This window comes from Giraffa tippelskirchi, chromosome 6 (genome assembly GCF_054371585.1).
Source record: "Giraffa tippelskirchi isolate mGirTip1 chromosome 6, T2T-mGirTip1v1.2.pri, whole genome shotgun sequence".
NCBI lineage: Eukaryota > Metazoa > Chordata > Mammalia > Artiodactyla > Giraffidae > Giraffa > Giraffa tippelskirchi.
This window is the reverse complement of record NC_137280.1, coordinates 160,327,721-160,345,296: the sequence shown is the minus strand read 5'-3', so window position 1 is coordinate 160,345,296 and position 17,576 is coordinate 160,327,721. Positions and strand designations below refer to the sequence as shown.

The 17,576-nt window shown below is 36.3% G+C and overlaps 1 protein-coding gene and 1 non-coding gene across 2 annotated transcripts; both read left to right on the top strand.

The window, feature by feature from the left end:
* The first annotated feature begins 2,161 nt into the window (after positions 1 to 2,161).
* Positions 2,162 to 17,401, top strand: CETN3 (centrin 3). The gene is made up of 5 exons (XM_081504937.1): positions 2,162 to 2,305; positions 4,312 to 4,447; positions 6,241 to 6,355; positions 11,536 to 11,727; positions 16,975 to 17,401. The coding sequence occupies exons 1-5, from the start codon at positions 2,289 to 2,291 to the stop codon at positions 17,016 to 17,018; spliced, it is 504 nt and encodes a 167-aa protein (XP_081361063.1). The 5' UTR covers positions 2,162 to 2,288; the 3' UTR covers positions 17,019 to 17,401.
* On the top strand, positions 15,761 to 15,833 carry TRNAW-CCA (transfer RNA tryptophan (anticodon CCA)). The gene has a single exon. It is a non-coding gene; the product is annotated as a tRNA-Trp (tRNA).
* Positions 17,402 to 17,576: the final 175 nt, after the last annotated feature.

The following is a 17,576-nucleotide window of genomic DNA, read 5'->3' as shown; positions in this document are numbered from 1 at the left end:
CCAACTCCCAGAGTTTACTCAAATTCATGTCCATTGAGTCGGTGATGCCATCCAACCATCTCATCCTCTGTCATCCCTTTTTCCTCCTGCCTTCAATCTTTCCCAGCATCAGAGTCTTTTCAAGTGAGTCAGTCCTTGCATTCGGTGGCCAAAGTACTGGAGTTTCAGCTTCAGCATCAGTCCTTCCAATGAATATTCAGGACTGATTTCCTTTAGGATGGACTGGTTGGATCTCCTTGCAGTCCAAGGGACTCTCAAGAGTCTTCTCCAACACCACAGTTCAAAAGCACCAATTCTTCGGCGCTCAGCTTTCTTTATAGTCCAACTCTCATATCCATACATGACTACCGGAAAAACCATAGCTTTGACTAGACGGACCTTTGTGGGCAAAGTTATGTCTCTGCTTCTTAATATGCTTTCTAGGTTGGTCATAACTTTCCTTCCAAGGAGCAAGTGTCTTTTAATTTCATGGCTGCAGTCACCATCTGCAGTGATTTTGGAGCCCCAAAAAACAAAGTCTGTCACTGTTTCCATTTTTTCTCCATCTATTTGCCACAAAGTGATGGGACCAGATGCCATGATCTTAGTTTTCTGAATGCTGAGTTTTAAGCCAACTTTTTCACTCTTCTCTTTCACTTTCATCAAGAGGCTCTTAGTTCTTCTTCACTTTCTGCCATAAGGGTGGTGTCATCTGTGTATCCAAGGTTATTGATATGTCTACCGGCAACCTTGATTCCAGCTTGTGTTTCATCCAGCCCAGCGTTTCTCATGATGTACTCTGCATATAAGTTAAATAAGTCAGGTGACAATATACAGCCTTGACGTACTCCTTTCCTGATATGGAACCAGTCTGTTGTTCCACGTCCAGTTCTAACTGTTGCTTCTTGACCTGCATACAGATTTCTCAGAAGGCAGGTGAGGTGGTCTGGTATTCCCATCTCTTTCAGAATTTTCCAGTTTGTTGTGATCCATGCAGTCAAAGGCTTTGGCATAGTCTATAAAGCAGAAGTAGATGTTTTTTTTTTACCATCTTTACTTACCCAAATTTAGCTCATCCTTCTAGGCTTAACATACATGGCATCTCCTTCAAGAAGTCTTTCTTACACCGTCTGTGTTCTCTCCCTTTTCTAAATGTATACATGTATATCTTTATATTTATACCACAGTTTTATATATTCATACCTTCTCTCTTCAGTTACTGGACACCTACTCTGTGGCTATTTCATTCCTTTTTGAGATTTGCAGTTTAGCTCAGTACTTTGTGATTTTTCACAGCAAGATTCCATTCAATGCAACAAATATTTACTGAGCAGAGGCATCAGACATTTACAATGAATCAGACATTGTTTTAGGCACTAGGAATAGGGTTAAATGAAGGATATAAGCCTTTTAAGATTAGTAGGAGAGATGAACAGGTTAAGATATTAAATGTCCAGGTGAGCTTTAAGAGACTTCGTTTAGTAGTGAAGATAACATTATGAGTATAAGCAGCTTACAGCACTCGAAAATAAAGGACAAAAACGAACAAACCCGTTCAAAGGAGGAACAGGGGAGCAAATGGCCTTTCAGGTACAGCTTCAACCGTAAATAGCCTAATAATCCAACCCAGTGATTATCAAAATATAATCCACAGTATCTGCTTCAGAATCATCTGAAGTTTGTGTGGAAAAAAAAATGCAGATTCACACCTACTAGAAATTAGAATGAGTGTTATTTAAATTCGCGTTTTAAACAAACTCCCCACGTACTCAAACCATCCAAAAATGTACAATACGGTAGAGTCAAGTTTCTCAAACGCCGTTCGAAAGCCGCTCCCTCCTTCTAGCCGGAGGACAGCCTGCGGCCTATCTCATCCCTTCCCGCATCCCTTCCATTTCCGCCGGGTCTCCGGACACTGGGCTACACGCCACAGGATTTCTCGTCAGAGGCATAGCTCAGCCACCTCCCACCAGAGTCCAGCGAACACTCAGTTTCGCAAAGGATTAGGCGGGGGCAAAGCAACAGGCCAATCTAAAGGGCGGGAGGCGTAGCAGGGGACGCCGGCAGGGAGATCTGTTTGATTGACGTGAAATATGCCCAATGAGAGCAGAGGACCAGTGACGCTTTCGCCTCAATGGGCAGGACGTTAGCGATTTCAACCAATCCAGCTCAGAAGTGTCTCGCTTTGTGGGAGGTTTCTGAGACCGGTGAGGGTCGTTGGCGTCTGTCGAACGGCTTATGGAAATCTTGCTGCTTTGGGTAGGGGGTTAAAATCGTTCTCGAGAGGAACGTCTCAGTCCGAAGAGAAAATGAGTTTAGCTCTGAGGTCGGTAATGAGGAGGCGGCAAATGCACTCCACACCTCGCAGCGGGCCCCAGGGCGGTTGTGTGTGAAAGGGAAGCAGCTGGGGGCCGAAGCGAGGAGGGGAATGCAGTTTGGGACGAGGGACGGGATCCTTGGTCAACTTTCCTGGGCCCAGACCCCTCCCCTTGGGGTCCCTGGTGAGCTCCGCACTTTAGCTGAGGCGGTCGTTTCTGTCAGGGCACTGGCTTTAGACCGCCAAAAAACCGAGCTGTGGTAGTCTTGAGGAGGCAGGGAAATATCGCGAGGTTTCAATGCGCGGTGTTTATGCGAGAAACCGGGAAACCAGGCCTTGGAGCATCCCTTGGTTCAGTGCCTTGTCCACGGCTCCCACCTCAGCCGACCTCCTGCTAACGTGCGTGCTCAGTCGTTTCAGTCGTGTCAGACTCTTTGCAACCCTATGGGCTGTAGCCCGCCAGGCTCCTCTGGTTGTGGATTTCTCCAGGCAAGAGTACTGGAGAGGGTTGCCCTGCCTTCCTCCAGGGGATCTTCCAAACCTGCGTCTCCTGCATTGCAGGCATATTCTTTACCCACTGAGCCACCTGGGGAGCCCCCTGCTAACATGTTTACCCATAAATTTTGGAAATAACGCAAAACCTCTCCTCTTTCTCCTGGGGCCCTGCAAAAGGGTATAATCAGAGGCCCCTTTTTAGTGATTTTAGTCGGTAATCTCTTAGATTTCCTAAATTTTCTCATTTTACCTTTCATTCATTTCCAACCTCTAACCCACTGTTTGTCGCTCCCTCTCCCAACCCCAGCCAGAAGTTTTACCTTTAAAGTGTTTATGTAGTTACGCTTAAGGAAGCGAATTCTGAAGAGGGATAATCGTGGTATCCTTGAATGAGGTCTTCTGTCGGTGGGTTGTCAACCTTTGTCCGGTCACAATCTTGGGAAGAGAATAACCCCCGGAGTTTCCAAGCTTGTGTGAATTCAGGTCTCTTGTGAAAGAAAGAGCTTTATCATAACCTCATTTGGTCATTTTCTAGCCATCTCTTTCCTTTTTAGAGTAGATTTCAGAGAATAAATGTCAACTGGTTTTTACATTTTTAAAGTTTATAGAATTCTTGTTTCAAAACTTGTACAAGTGTTGTAGCCCCATTTGGAAGTTTGGAACTTTTATATTGGCACCTCTTACGGAAGACATTTCTAGTTTTTAGAGTAAGTTACTTTTTTTATTCTAAGTTTTTTCAGAGTTTGTGAGAAACTGTTTAGATGTATATGCTGAGATTTACAAGACAATTGACTCTTCACCTTATATATAAATAAAATACCACAAATATTAAGTACTTTTTTGGTGTTTGATATTTGTGGTATGCTTAGGTTCATTATTTTGGCTGATTTGTTAATATCGATGGAAAAAATTACAAAGAAAGTGCCAAACAGTTTAAAATGTGTAGTCTAAAAATACTAAACAGTCTAAACAGTGCCAAAATAGTTTGTAAATTAATTGATGAATTAGATTTTTTTGCAGTAATTTTGATAATTCTAAGCACTATAAAAGTAAACCTAATATATAAAGATCAACAATTGTGAATTGAATTCTTTTTTTTGAACGGTCTGTATTGTAGAATGGTGAGAATAAGTATAGGTGCTTTGTTTTTTGTTGGGGTTTCTGACAGAACTGTTTCTTATTCACAGTTCTTGTTTCTTCCACAGTAATATTAGTGGGAATAAATACAAAGCTAAGAAGAAGGAAAAGCTAGGTCCTCATTTCTTTTAATAACCTTTTAAAACTGTAAAACTTTTCAGTTTTAGGAAGGTACAAATTTAAAGCAGCTTAGACAATGGAACGAGCAGGGCTTTGACTCACGTAAGGAAATTTCTTTATGTTTTTACAAATTACTTTTTAGAAATTTAAAACATTATTCATTGGCTAATTTTTTTGTTACTTGTTTGGAATTTTATCATTTAGAAGCATATGACAATAGAATTAAAGTGGACTAAATAGACTTTTTTCTTATCATTTTATAGAAATGAGCTTGTAGTAGACAAAACAAAGAGGAAAAAAAGAAGAGAACTCTCTGAAGAACAGAAGCAAGAAATTAAAGATGCTTTTGAACTATTTGACACAGACAAAGATGAAGCAATAGATTATCATGAATTAAAGGTAATACACTTAAAATATATCTTTTCTATTAAATGTTTTGCATTTTTGTCTGCTGATTAAAAATGTATTTCTAAATATTTTAATTAAACTGATTTTGGAAATGTAAACCATTTTAAACATTTACTGTTAAGTGCTATAATAAAGTTGAGTAGTACTCGTATCTTTTTAGAAACTCCTTTTCACATGGTAAAATGAATAATATTTTAAATGTAAAAATATATTCCTATAGAGGGGCTTATTTTTCATTCACATAATTAAAATATTTGAAACGGTAGGATTTAAACAGTTCTAACCATATTCCTCTTCCCATTGTGTGTTTTTTTATTTTTTTTATGACTCATTCATTCTCAGATTGAGGGAGTGTTATTTGTTTTTAATTTAAACATGTCAGTAACAGTCTCAACCTATTTTCTCTTATTCAAATGACATAAGTGGTGTCTGATGTTGATGCAGTGCTAATGGGGAAAAATATCAGTTTTAAGTTTTAGAATTTTTAATAAAGAATCAAGGGGAAATCGGTGTTGAAGATAGTTTGGATCTTAAACTCAGCACAATGAGTAAGGTAGTATCCCTGTGGCTCTTTAGCTTACTATTCCCTCTGTTTTAGTTACCCAGCTTTGATCAGTTCTTCCTTGATAATGGGCTTCCCTTGTGGCTCAGCTGGTAAAGAATCCACCTGCAATGTGGGAGACCTGGATTTGATCCCTGGGTTGAAAAGATCCCCTGGAGAAGGGAAAGGCTACTCACTCCAGTATTCTGGCCTAGAGAATTCCATGAACTCTATAGTCCATGAGGTCGCAAAGAGATGGACATGACCGAGCGACTTTCACTTCACTTCAGTTCACTTCCTTTATAGTATCTCTTCTATTTGTGGCCATTCTTACTATCTTGGTTTGCAGTCTTCTTTTACAACTGGAACTTCCTGCGTGGTTTCTCTATTTCCTGTACACTATTAGATTCGTCTTTCTAAAATTCTTTCATCATGTTATTCATTGCTCATAAACCCTTAGTGGCTCCTCATTGTACACTAGATAGAGGTCAGATTTTTTTCATTTGCATTGAAATCCTTCCACACTTTTACTACCACCTACTTTTCTCATTTGCTAACTGCTATTTTTCCACCTGATCTTTCCCCATTCAGGTAAGGTAAAGTGCTCTGTTTACTGTGTTCAAGCCTATTGTATATTTCTTTGTGTGTTTTAGTACTAGTTATTCTTTTCTAAATGCCCTTCTACTCGACTTCATCCAACTCATATCTCTCCAAATAAGACTTCTTTATATAATAACATCCCTTCTTTGTTGCTATTAACTAGATATTTTCTTTCTCTAAGCTCGGGATCTTGACCACTTACTTGATAACTAGTAAGTAGTTGATTACTTACTTGATAACTAATCATGTTGATTAATTCTTACTTTAATTTTTTAATCTCTTCTGTTGTATAACTTTTTAGTATTTATGCTATGCCTTTTTTTAAATTTGGTCATTAATCCTTTGAGAAAAAATAACTTGTTCAAATTATCTGTGCAGTAAAGTCAGTACATTGTACAATATATTCTATAAACACTCATTGATTAGGTTGTCATTTTAAAAAAGGGATACATAAAAGTGAAAAGAAATGCCATTTAATTTTAGTAATGAAGAAAAACTATCACAGTTATTTTAGAGACAAAACATGCGAAAGAATATGCTTTATTGATGTTATCATCTTTTAAGTTTTAAGAACTTAAGAATTAGAATTCACTTATTTTGTAAAGAATTTTTTATAATTTGCTTTTCCCTTTTAATCCAAAAGGTGGCAATGAGAGCCTTGGGGTTTGACGTAAAAAAAGCTGATGTACTGAAGATTCTTAAAGATTATGACAGAGAAGCCACTGGGAAAATAACCTTTGAGGATTTCAATGAAGTTGGTGTGTATTTTTACAATTTTGTAAAGACTGTTTTACAAAAGTCTTTGTAATCAGCAGTTGTTAGGAAATTATCTGGATACTATCAGTTTTTTAAAAATTCTCTGGGTTATGGAATTTTGTCATTGAACATTGCTGTATAATGTATATCTTATTTTTGGTCTCTTTTTTGGGTGCTCTTTCTTTTGCTAATTTTCAAAGAAAAGATTTGTAGCTTCACTGTAAATGAGATTTATCATTTTGTCTTTTGTTTTGTTCTGAAGATTTGAACCAAGCAACTGTTGTGTTGCTTGTTATGGGAAGATGTCTTTCTACGTAATGTGTACCAATATTATGTGATAAAACTAAGAGTGGTTGAGAAATTATTTTCTTAGAGGAAAAGATAAGATTTGGTGTATTTTTGTTTGTAAAATATTTCCCAAGACCATCCGAGTATGTTATTGTCGTTGGCAAAGTGGAAGAGGAAATTGGTAGCAGTATCTACCAATCTACCACATCTAAAGATATGGTATCTTTAGCCATATATGAAATACATGCCTTCAGATTGACAAAGCATATGAGGGGCTGCATACTATAGATGACCTTGAGCTCAGTGAATAAAGTCATCTCTTTAAAGTTACTGGTGGGGAGAAGATTGTAGTAAGGGCGGCAGTTGCCAGACTGGGAGCAGAAGAAAGCATTTTAGAACAACTAGCTGGGTCATAATCTAAGAATATTACTTTTTTTAATGTCTATTCAAATCCTTTGTTCATTTTAAAAAATATTTAATTTATTTATTTGGTTGTGTTGGATCTTAGTTGTGGCATATTGGCTTTTTCATTATAGTGCAGACACTCCTGTTGTGTCAGTTGGGCTTAGTAGTTGCAGTGTGTGGGCTTTATGCTCTGCGGCCTATGGGATCTTAGTTCCCTGATCAAACCCAGGTCCCCAGCATTGCAAGGAAGATTCTTAACCATGGGACCACCAGGGAAATCCCCTAAGCATATTATTTAGTTAGTTTTTGATATTCTAAGAATCTAGGAAAATTCAGCTACACACAGACATACACAAAAAAACCTTTAGGTATTCAACAAGAAGTAATGTGAGAAAAAAGGACTAGCCATTAGTACATGTGGAAAAAATAGATTTGTATCATTAGTAATTTTTTTCAAATCTGAAAATTCGAATCCAAAGCAAGGAAGAGGGAAATTAAAGGAAAAAATCTAGAAGACAAAAAAAGCACCACAGAGAAGATCTCCAACTTATGAACTAATGGATGATTATTTGGAGAGGCAGCTTATCCCTTTGGAGAGCATATTCTTTTCTTTCTCTAATTTGTAGAATTTACTTGAGAAGAGGAAGAGTGCCATCTTTATTTTCCCAGTATTGAAGCTTTTGGGGTTTATGATTTTAGTAAAAGTTTCAACTTAGATTGTTTATAGGAACAAAGTTCAGGATACAGTAGGAATGATACTACTAGGAAAGAGCTATAATTCAAGTAAATTGTCCAGTGCAGTGGTTTAGCATGGACATTTTGGAATCAGATTGCCTGGGTTTAGATCCTGGTTTTGCCACCTACTAGCTGTGTAACTTGGTCATTTTACTTCTCTGCCTCATTTTCAGCTGTAAAATGGGAATGGTTGTACTATCTCATAGGGTTCTTAGGAATAAATAAGTTAAAAATATGTGAAGTGTTTAACAAAAGGGCCTTAGTATATAGTTAAGTTCAGTTGAAAGTGAAAGTCGCTCAGTTGTGTCTGACTCTTTGCGACCCCATGGACTAGACAGTCCATGGAATTCTCCAGGCCAGAATACTGGAGGAGGTAGCCTTTTCCTTCTCCGGGGGATCTTCCCAACCGAGGGATCGAACCCAGGTCTCCCACATTGCAGGCAGATTCTTTACCAGCTGAGCCAATTAAGTGTTTGTTATTACTTGAAAAATTAGTCTTTGTTTTAATGGCTCGAAATATCATATATGTATATTGTTGAAGCATAAAAAGTATTCTACTCCATGTATTTATATTTTTCTCATTACCTTTTCCTGTGTATGCTGACGCTCAGTCGTGTCTTACTCTTTGTGACCCCATGTACTGTAGCCTGCTAGACTTCTCTGTCCAAGGGTGTCTCTTGGTAGGAATACTGGAGTGGAGTGCCATTTCCTTCTTCAGGGGATCTTCCCAACCCAGGGATTGAACTGGCATCTCTTGCGTCTCCTGCATTGGCAGGCAGGTTGGTGATGCCATCCAACTATCTCATCCTATGTTGTCCCCTTCTCCTCCTGCCTTCAGTCTTCCCCAGCATCAGGGTCTTTTCCAATGAGTCAGCTCTTTGCATCAGGTGGCCAAAGTATCGGAGTTTCAGCTTCAACATCAGTCCTTCCAGTGAACACTTAGGACTGATCTCCTTTGGGATGGACCGGTTGGATCTCCTTGCAGTCCAAGGGACTCTCAAGTGTCTTCTCCAACACCACACTTCAAAAGCATCAATTCTTTGGCGCTCAGCTTTCTTCACCGTCCAACTCTCACATCCATACATGACCACTGGAAAAACCATAGCCTTGACTAGACAGATCTTTGTTGACTAAGTGATGTCTCTGCTTTTTAATATGCTGTCTAGGTTGGTCGTAACTTTCCTTCAAGGAATAAGTGTCTTTTAATTTCATGGCTGCAGTCACCATCTGCAGTGAATTTGGAGCCCGTAAAAATAAAGTCAGCCACTGTTTCCACTGTTTCCCCATCTATTTGCCATGAAGTGATGGGAACGGATGCCATGATCTTAGTTTTCTGAATGTTGAGCTTTAAGCCAACTTTTTCACTCTCCTCTTTCACTTGCATCAAGAGGCTCTTTAGTTCTTCTTCACCTTCTGCCATAAGGGTGGTGTCTTCTGCATATCTGAGGTTATTGATATTTCTCCCGGCAATCTTGATTCCAGCTTGTGCTTCTTCCAGCCCAGCATTTCTCATGATGTACTCTGCATATAAGTTAAATAAGCAGGGTGACAATATACAGCCTTGACGTACTCCTTTTCCTATTTGGAACCAGTCTGTTGTTCCATGTCCAGTTCTAACTGTTGCTTCCTGATCTGCATACAGGTTTCTGAGTTACATGAAGAGAAATTTGTGAAATACATTGAACCCACCTTTACTGCCTTTCTGTTGATTTATTTTCATTGGAAAAATATATAATTCTACTTTGTAGAACAAGAATAGAACATGAAGGCACGGAGGAGAGTCATCATAAAGTTAAAATGTTTTAGCTGTCTAGAATGATGGGTATTTATACTTCCAAAGAAAAGTTGCATTCTAAGGCAAAGTATTGATAAAAGATTATATAGACACACAAGTCTGAAGTATCTAACAGAAAGCACCATTGGGATAGGAATTTATACATCTTGGAACCCCATCTGTTCCCCAGATCACCCTGTTGGTTCTTTAAGTACATTAATATTTTCAGCAAGCTGCTTTTTTGGTTCACCTGTCATGTAAATTATTTAATTGGTGAAGAAAATTTCTTAACACCTTTTTTTTTCCTTGTCCTGCTTTTTTGTTGGGACTAAATTCAAAATAAGTTGAGTATGAGCCATAAAGTTAAGTGTGGTATTTTATTTTGGTGTTATGGCTGTATATATGCCAACTCCTTTTTAACTGAATATTTATGAGCTTTGATGATTTGCATACTTATAGTAATATACTTCAATTAGTTACTTGGAAGACTTTTGTATAAAATTAATGGATAAAAGAAAATTATTATAGAGGAAAAACTCAAAAAACAAAGATTGAATATATGTGTAGATGATTTAACATTAGCTTGAATAAGTGCTTATTCTAAAGCTCATTCAACCAGATATGATGCAGATAGCAGCACAGCAACAGTTTGTGGGGACTTGAATTATATTTTTCTTTTGGGTTCATTAAATATTCCAGTGTTTTCCATCTATAAGCCTTTGCAAATTTTTAGTGATTCTGTAAACCTCAACAGGATAAAGTTATTTTTAATGGCACAGTGAAAGTCATAAATACCTCTTGTTGTAGTGTTAGATTAACATGTAGAATTACTTCAAAGATATTTACTTTGATATTTTCAGAATTTTATCTAGTAACTTAAAAAATTTTATACCACAGATTTAAAAAGTTTTGTTATTGTGGCTATTGATTAAAGACTGTGGTTTTAGGAAATATTAAGCTTACTCTTATTACTTATTATTAAATTTAGTGTATTAAATAATTGTTACTATTGAGGCCTGAAATTACTCACATTTAATTTTAATTTAGCTGTCTGATAGTTATTATCTTGCTGAACAGAATGGATTTGATTTTAGAGAGATCTCCTTCCAGACTTTTTTATTCTTACTACAATCAGATTCTATCGTTTTAGTAACAAGAAGTTACTTGTTGGTTACTTCTTTTGAGAAACCAAGGGGTTCTTTTAAGTTATGAAGATACCAGTGGAATTTTCATATACTGTCTGAGATTGTGTCTTTATCACTGGTGGCAGTTAATTTTGTAAATTTGTTAGGAAAATTTGTTTGTTTTTAAGTTGTGTTAAATTTGGAGAGCAATCAGTATTACTATTAAGTTTAGCCAGCAAACAATTTATAGTTGGTTTTGATTGTTTTGTTGGTATGTCATCTCTGCAACTAGGTGTGCTTGATGTCAGTGGACCCTAGTACAGTTCTTAATAGTAGACTTTAAATAAATATGGTATAAATATAGTTTTCAAAAATTTGCTTCTCTGTAACATAATTATGCTTACTCTTAGAATAGGATATTGTTGTTTAGTCGCAAGTTGTGTCTGATTCTTCTGCGACCCTCTGGACTTTAATGCGCCAGGCTCCTTTGTCTACAGGATTTCCCAGGCAAGAATACTGGAGTGGGTTGCCATTTCCTTCACTGAGGATCTTCCTGGCCCAGGCTTCGAACCCATGTCTTCTGCTTGTCAGGCAGATTCTTTACCATTGAGCCACCTGGGAAACCATATAATAGGATAAATTGTTGATAATATGAAGATTAAATTCTAAAATATGGATTTGGCTTTTCTGATTTTAGGTTTATCTCAGGGATTTTGTACTTTGGTTTGGCATTTTTATTGCCAAACTAATTGTTAACAGTTTCGCAGCTTTAATTCTCATCTAATAATTAGTTGATTTCACAAATGAATGCCTTCGTGACTGTGAAGGTTTACTTTTCATCTCTTTTTAACTATAGTGACAGACTGGATATTGGAAAGAGATCCACATGAAGAAATACTGAAGGCATTTAAACTATTTGATGATGATGATTCTGGTAAAATAAGCTTGAGGAATTTGCGACGTGTTGCCAGAGAATTGGGTGAAAACATGAGTGATGAAGAACTTCGGGCTATGATAGAAGAATTTGATAAAGATGGTGATGGAGAAAGTAAGTTTTGAGTAAAACGTAAATTCCAAATATTTCTACTTGTACACATAAGTAATTTTTTTTAAATCAAATGATTTTCAAGACCCTTTGCAAACTATCCCTTTATTTAGTGTAAATGTTGTTCATCCTGTAATGGGCTTTTTGCATAAGTATTACACATACTTGGTTTGGAATGAAGCAGACCTTTAAAACCAACTGTACAGGTTATAATATGAGGTTCCACACTTCAAGAAAGTACTTTATTTTTCTTTGAGGGTGAAGTATCTCGAAAATTTCAGCCACTCAGTAAATTTCAGCCTTCAATGCTTTCATCCTGCACGTCTAAGTTGGAGTCTACCCTTCAAATATTTTGAAGTTTTATTTCTTTATTTACTGCTGCTGTACTAATTCAGGCCCTAATTTCTTTGTCAGAATTTTGTAATATCATACCTTTGTTCATTATTTCCTTGAATGCCTGCTGGTACACAGTTCTGTGTGCTGACTGATGCTTCCCAGTAAGAGGCTGATGTTTTCCCTGCTCTCGCTGACTTAGAGTCTCTTGTCGCCTCCTAATTGCCCTCTATGCCTCTAAGCCTCTGTTTTCATCCTAATTTATTCTAATATTCTTTCCCTAAAATGAAAGTTTGGTGATGTCATTTTCATATTCAGACACTTAGGATTCTTTAGCGCCTATGGAATAAAGTCCAAAGCCTTTTATCTGTCCTACAACAGCTATCTTGTTTTATTTCCCACTGTATTCTTCCACTTTTTACTCTAACCTTCACCTCTTATATAGTATACATACTTTGACAGAATATACTACATCCTGTCCTTTCATGCTAAGCCTTTTATCATGCTGTTCTTTAATCTAATTGCCAATTTCTGTCGGCTAAAATGTTAGTCATTATCTCAGGTTCATCTTAAACTCCTGAAAGCCTCCCTCATTGATCTCTATTTGTAAATGATGAAATTTCCATTGAGGGCCCATTTAGAGAAACAGTCTTTTTTGACCTTTTATACACTGCCTTCTGTTAGTTATTAACATATGTGTCTTTCCAATTATATTGTGAGCCACTAAAGAGCAGTGTAGAATCCTACAGTGCAAAAAGCCTGAGGCTTTGGAATCATACAGGCCTGGATTTGAATTGAATCTCGACCACTTAGTAGCTCTGTAATTTTATGCAGGTTTTTAACATTTTCTGAGTCTCAGTTTCCCTATTTGCAAAAATGCAACTTTAATACCTTTCAAGGCGATTATGAGTATGAAATTAAGATAATTGAACATGCCTAGCATTAAATGTAAACTTGTTTTCCTTTTTTTTTCTTTTTCATGTTTATATTCTGCGTTTTCTTGAATGTGATGAGTACTGTGATGTTTGTTGACTTAAGTAGTGAGCGGGAGTGTGTGTTACAGTAGATATATGTTGCTATAGTACCAACTATTCATTTTTACATGAATATATATATTTATATGTATATACATATATTTATATAACCTTGGAAATACTGGCATGCTTCAATAAGGAGGTAAGACGGTAGCAACTGGTTATCAACTCAGGTTTGTAGATTGTTAGAATTGTACACTATTATGCTTTCCCATTATATTTATGTGACTATTATTGAGCATTATACAACTTTTCTGGGGCTTTCCGGGTAGTACTCTTGCCTGGAAAATCCCATGGATGGAGGAGCCTGGTAGGCTCCAGTCCATGGGGTCGCTAAGAGTCGGACACGACTGAGCAACTTCACTTTCACTTTTCCCTTTCATGCACTGGAGAAGGAAATGGCAACCCACTCCAGTACTCTTGCCTGGAGAATCCCAGGGATGGGGGAGCCTGGTGGGCTGCCGTCTATGGGGTCGCACAGAGTCGGACACGACTGAAGCGATTTAGCAGTAGCAGCAGCGGTAAAGAATCTGCCTGCAGTGCAGGAACCTTTGGTTTGATCCTTGGGTCAGGAAGATCCTCTGGAGGAGGGGATGGCAACCCACTTCAGTGTTCTTGCCTGGAGAATCCCATGGTCAGAGGAGCCTGGTGGGCAATAGTCTATAGGGTCGCGAAGAGTTGGATACTACTGATGCGACTTAGCATGCATGCATACAACTTTTCTATTTTTAGTACTAGCTCTTTGAAGAGAATCAACATAATTAATTATATTTTAAAACAGAGATGATTGAAACTTGAGAAAATTTAAATGACTTCTTAAGCTCTAACTCTAATATTTGGATTTATAATCTGGTGCCTTCATAGTTAAAAAATGTTTGTGTCTTCCCTAGCTGTTGATTATTACTCTTAAGTTAGCTTTAAATGAGTTCCTTTATGTAAAGTACTCTCTTCAGTGGTAGAGAGATGGTAGAGAGAATCTTGGTATGTCTGTTTCATACTCCTGCTACTTATGTGTCAAAAGACCAGAGTTATAAACACTTTCTTTTACCTGTACTAGGTACAGGATTGTTTCTCTAAATAAAGCTGTGGTAGTGATATAGAAAGACTCCCTCCCAAGATATACAAACTAAAACACAGTAAATCTTTTTGAAAAATGGTAGCAACATTAAATCTTTTTGAAAAATGGTAGCAACATTAAAAAACCCAAAGTGGACCATCTTCTAAATAGTTAGGAATGTTAACATTTGAAGTGAAGTGAAGTTGCTCTTTGCAACATTTGAAGTGAAGTGAAGTCCAACTCTTTGCAACTTCGTGGACTGTAGCCCGCCAGGCTCCTCCGTCAATGGGGTTTTTCCAGGCAACAATACTGGAGTGGGTTGCCATTTCCTTCTCCAGGGGATCTTCCCAACCCAGGGATCAAACCTGGGTCTCCCACGTTGCAGGCAGACTCTTTACCATCTGAGCCAGGAGGGATTCCCTTTAACATTTATTTAGTACTTAATATATTTTATATTCTGTGCTTATAATGTTGCCTTGTGGATTATGTCACTTAATTTTCATAATAGATTTTATGAAGTAAATACATTGTTTTACCTATTTATGTTTAGAATAGATGAATATATAGATGGGGAAACTAAAGCTCTGAGAGTTTAATAACCTGTTCAAGGTTATTACAACACAGCAGAGTCAGATTTAAACTCAAGTCTCCATAATGACAAAGAATATGCTTTTAACCATAATACTGTATTGCCTCTTATGCTATAAAGTAAAATATTAATTAGTTTTCTATGTTTATAGAGTTTTTAAAGTTACATATTATTATAGGAAACAATGTGTTAGTAAAATATTCAACTGACACTTCAGGTGTTAAAATTTGTTATTTCCCCTCTGAAGCCAGATAGTCTCTAAGGTAATTAATCTGCTTAATTTCCCTGAAATTTTAAAATTTTAATAGCATGTAATAAGCTTTACCCTATGAAATGATTGATGAAAATTTTGTTTGGAAAGGTAGTGTACAAAAAAATGAAGTGGCATATTTGTTTGATTCAATATATATTTTATCAAATGCTTATTTTAAGGTAGGCATTGTGTTAGAATTATTAAATGAAAGAACTTGATATAAGATAGGATTGATAGAGAAGGTTATAAAACCAAATGTATGAAGGCATCACCGATCCTCCTAATTGTCTGGAAGTCTCACTGATAACAAAGTGAAGTGAAATGAAGTCGCTCAGTGTGTGAAGTGAAGTGAAGTCGCTCAGTTGTGTCCGATTCTTGGTGACCCCATGGACTGTAGCCTGCCAGGTTCATCTGTCCATGGAATTCAACAGGCAAGAATACTTGAGTGGGTTGCCATGCCCTTTTCCAGGGGATCTTCCCAACTCAGGGATTGAACCCAGGTCTCCTGCATTGCAGACGGATTCTTTACTGTCTGAGCCAGCTTTTAAGTTCACTTTTTTGGACTTCAACATTTTGTTTTTAGATATGAAATTATGGAATAGTTTAAAATACTTTTGAAATGCTCCAGTGTTTTGTTTTAGAACTATATGATGCTTGATTTGAAATTTGAGTATTGAGATTTTACAAACTGAGAGAAAAAGTTTTAGATTTTTCAGTAAGAAAACATAGTAGTTTTCAGATTTTGAATATTTTAATTATGACTCTGGACTTCCCTGGTGGCTCAGAGGTTAAAGCGTCTGCCTCCAATGCGGAAGACCTGGGTTCGAACCCTGGGTCAGGGAAGATCCCCTGGAGAAGGAAATGGCAAACCATTCCAGTATTCTTGCCTAGAGAATCTCATGGACGGAGGAGCCTGGTAGGCTACAGTCCACGGGGTCGCAAAGAGTCGGACACGACTGAGCGACTTCCCTTTCCCTTTCCCTTTCCCTATGCTGTTAAAATGATGTTAGTCAAATCATTCTAAGGCCACTTTCTTTATGTGTTTTCCTTAAAAATATACTCGTGTTTGCTGTTTTGGTCTAGATACCTCATTCTAGATTTTTCTAAATCAGGGGTTCTTAGGTGAAGGTGCATATCAATGAAATTGTTCAAAATTTTAATATATTTTGATTATGTTTTATAACTAGAGAGGGAAAGGGGTCATAGCTGTCATAAGATACTGAAGTGTATTCATTTAACTGCAAAGGTTAAAGATCAGTACTGCAGTTTACAAAATCATTGGAAGTATTTTGAGTTTTGTATTATAGGTTTTGTATTCTGTTCTACTGTCTGTCGTACTATGTTGTAGATGTTTAATATAGAATGCATGAATTGGTTGTTCTTTCTCAGATTCTGAGCAACTCATTCTTCTTAATTCCTTATAGATTTTTTTTTGCATTGTTTTTTCTTTAACTATGTTTCAGTTTTGTGTTTTTTTTTTAAACAGAGGCTTTTATTTCTATAAAAGTTCCAAAAACAAGTTGACATTTTTTCTAATTCTGTTTTCATCCTTCATAATTCTGATTTACATGTATGATATATTTAAGCTTATTTATTCAGAAAGTGTTTGTTAAATGAACTAGTGGAATAAAGATTATCAAGAGAGCTTAACCATCTAAGAAATTTAAAATATCAAGCTTTTAAAACTATTTTATTGTGTGTATAAATATTATGATTATGATGGATTTTTTGTAACTTGCATACTATTATGTCCTTTCCCTAGTTAATATTATAGCTATGTTTATTATATTTTTTATATTTTTGTATTCATGAAGTTCAATTTAATGTATTCAGTTTGCTACAGAGAAGTAAAAACAAAAGACTATGTCTTGATTTATTAAGAATTTTGTATAATATAAAATTTAAAAATACTTAGTGTAAAATAGTAAAAGTGTTTTCTGAAAAACATTTGTATTTCTGACTTACATTTTCTTTCTTATCACAGTAAATCAAGAGGAATTCATTGCTATTATGACTGGTGACATTTAAAGAATTACAAGGATAAACACTAAGAATGTTGCAGTTGTCATCTTATATTCATTCTATTTTTGTGCCTGGAGCCGTGTTAAAAAAAAAAAAAAATCTTAGTTTGTTTTTCTGAAAGGACCAAAAATAAGCATCTTATGTATTCATATTTTACTACTGTTAAGTTTCTTTATATGAATAGTATTGTTAGTATTCTCATAGCTTAGCTTTGTATTTTATAGTGTATAGTATAGTATATAAACTTTATATATAAAGTTTAAAACATTGACTCAAGTGGTACACAGTTTTTGAAGGTTTTTTATTTAGCATTCGTAGTCACTTTTGTTTTTGTGCACATGTTTTTCAGACTTTCTTTAATAAAATGTTTAATTTTTAGTGTATTAAAATTTGGTACATTTGATTTTATTTTGATTCCAAATGTCTGTTAACTCTCAAGAGTATCTTTCTTAAATCTTTTTTCTTTACACTGTTGGTTTCAGAAACAAAAATTGACATACAGATTTTAATATAATAGTACATTTTTTCTTACGAGTTTGACATTTGATGTTTCAGTACAAAATG

What these genes read in the sequence shown, in the direction of transcription:
- CETN3 (XM_081504937.1), top strand. An exon ending in TGAGGATTTCAATGAAGTTG is followed by an intron (nt 6,356 to 11,535) that starts GTGTGTATTTTT and finishes TTTTAACTATAG; the next exon opens with TGACAGACTGGATATTGGAA. An exon ending in TAAAGATGGTGATGGAGAAA is followed by an intron (nt 11,728 to 16,974) that starts GTAAGTTTTGAG and finishes TTCTTATCACAG; the next exon opens with TAAATCAAGAGGAATTCATT.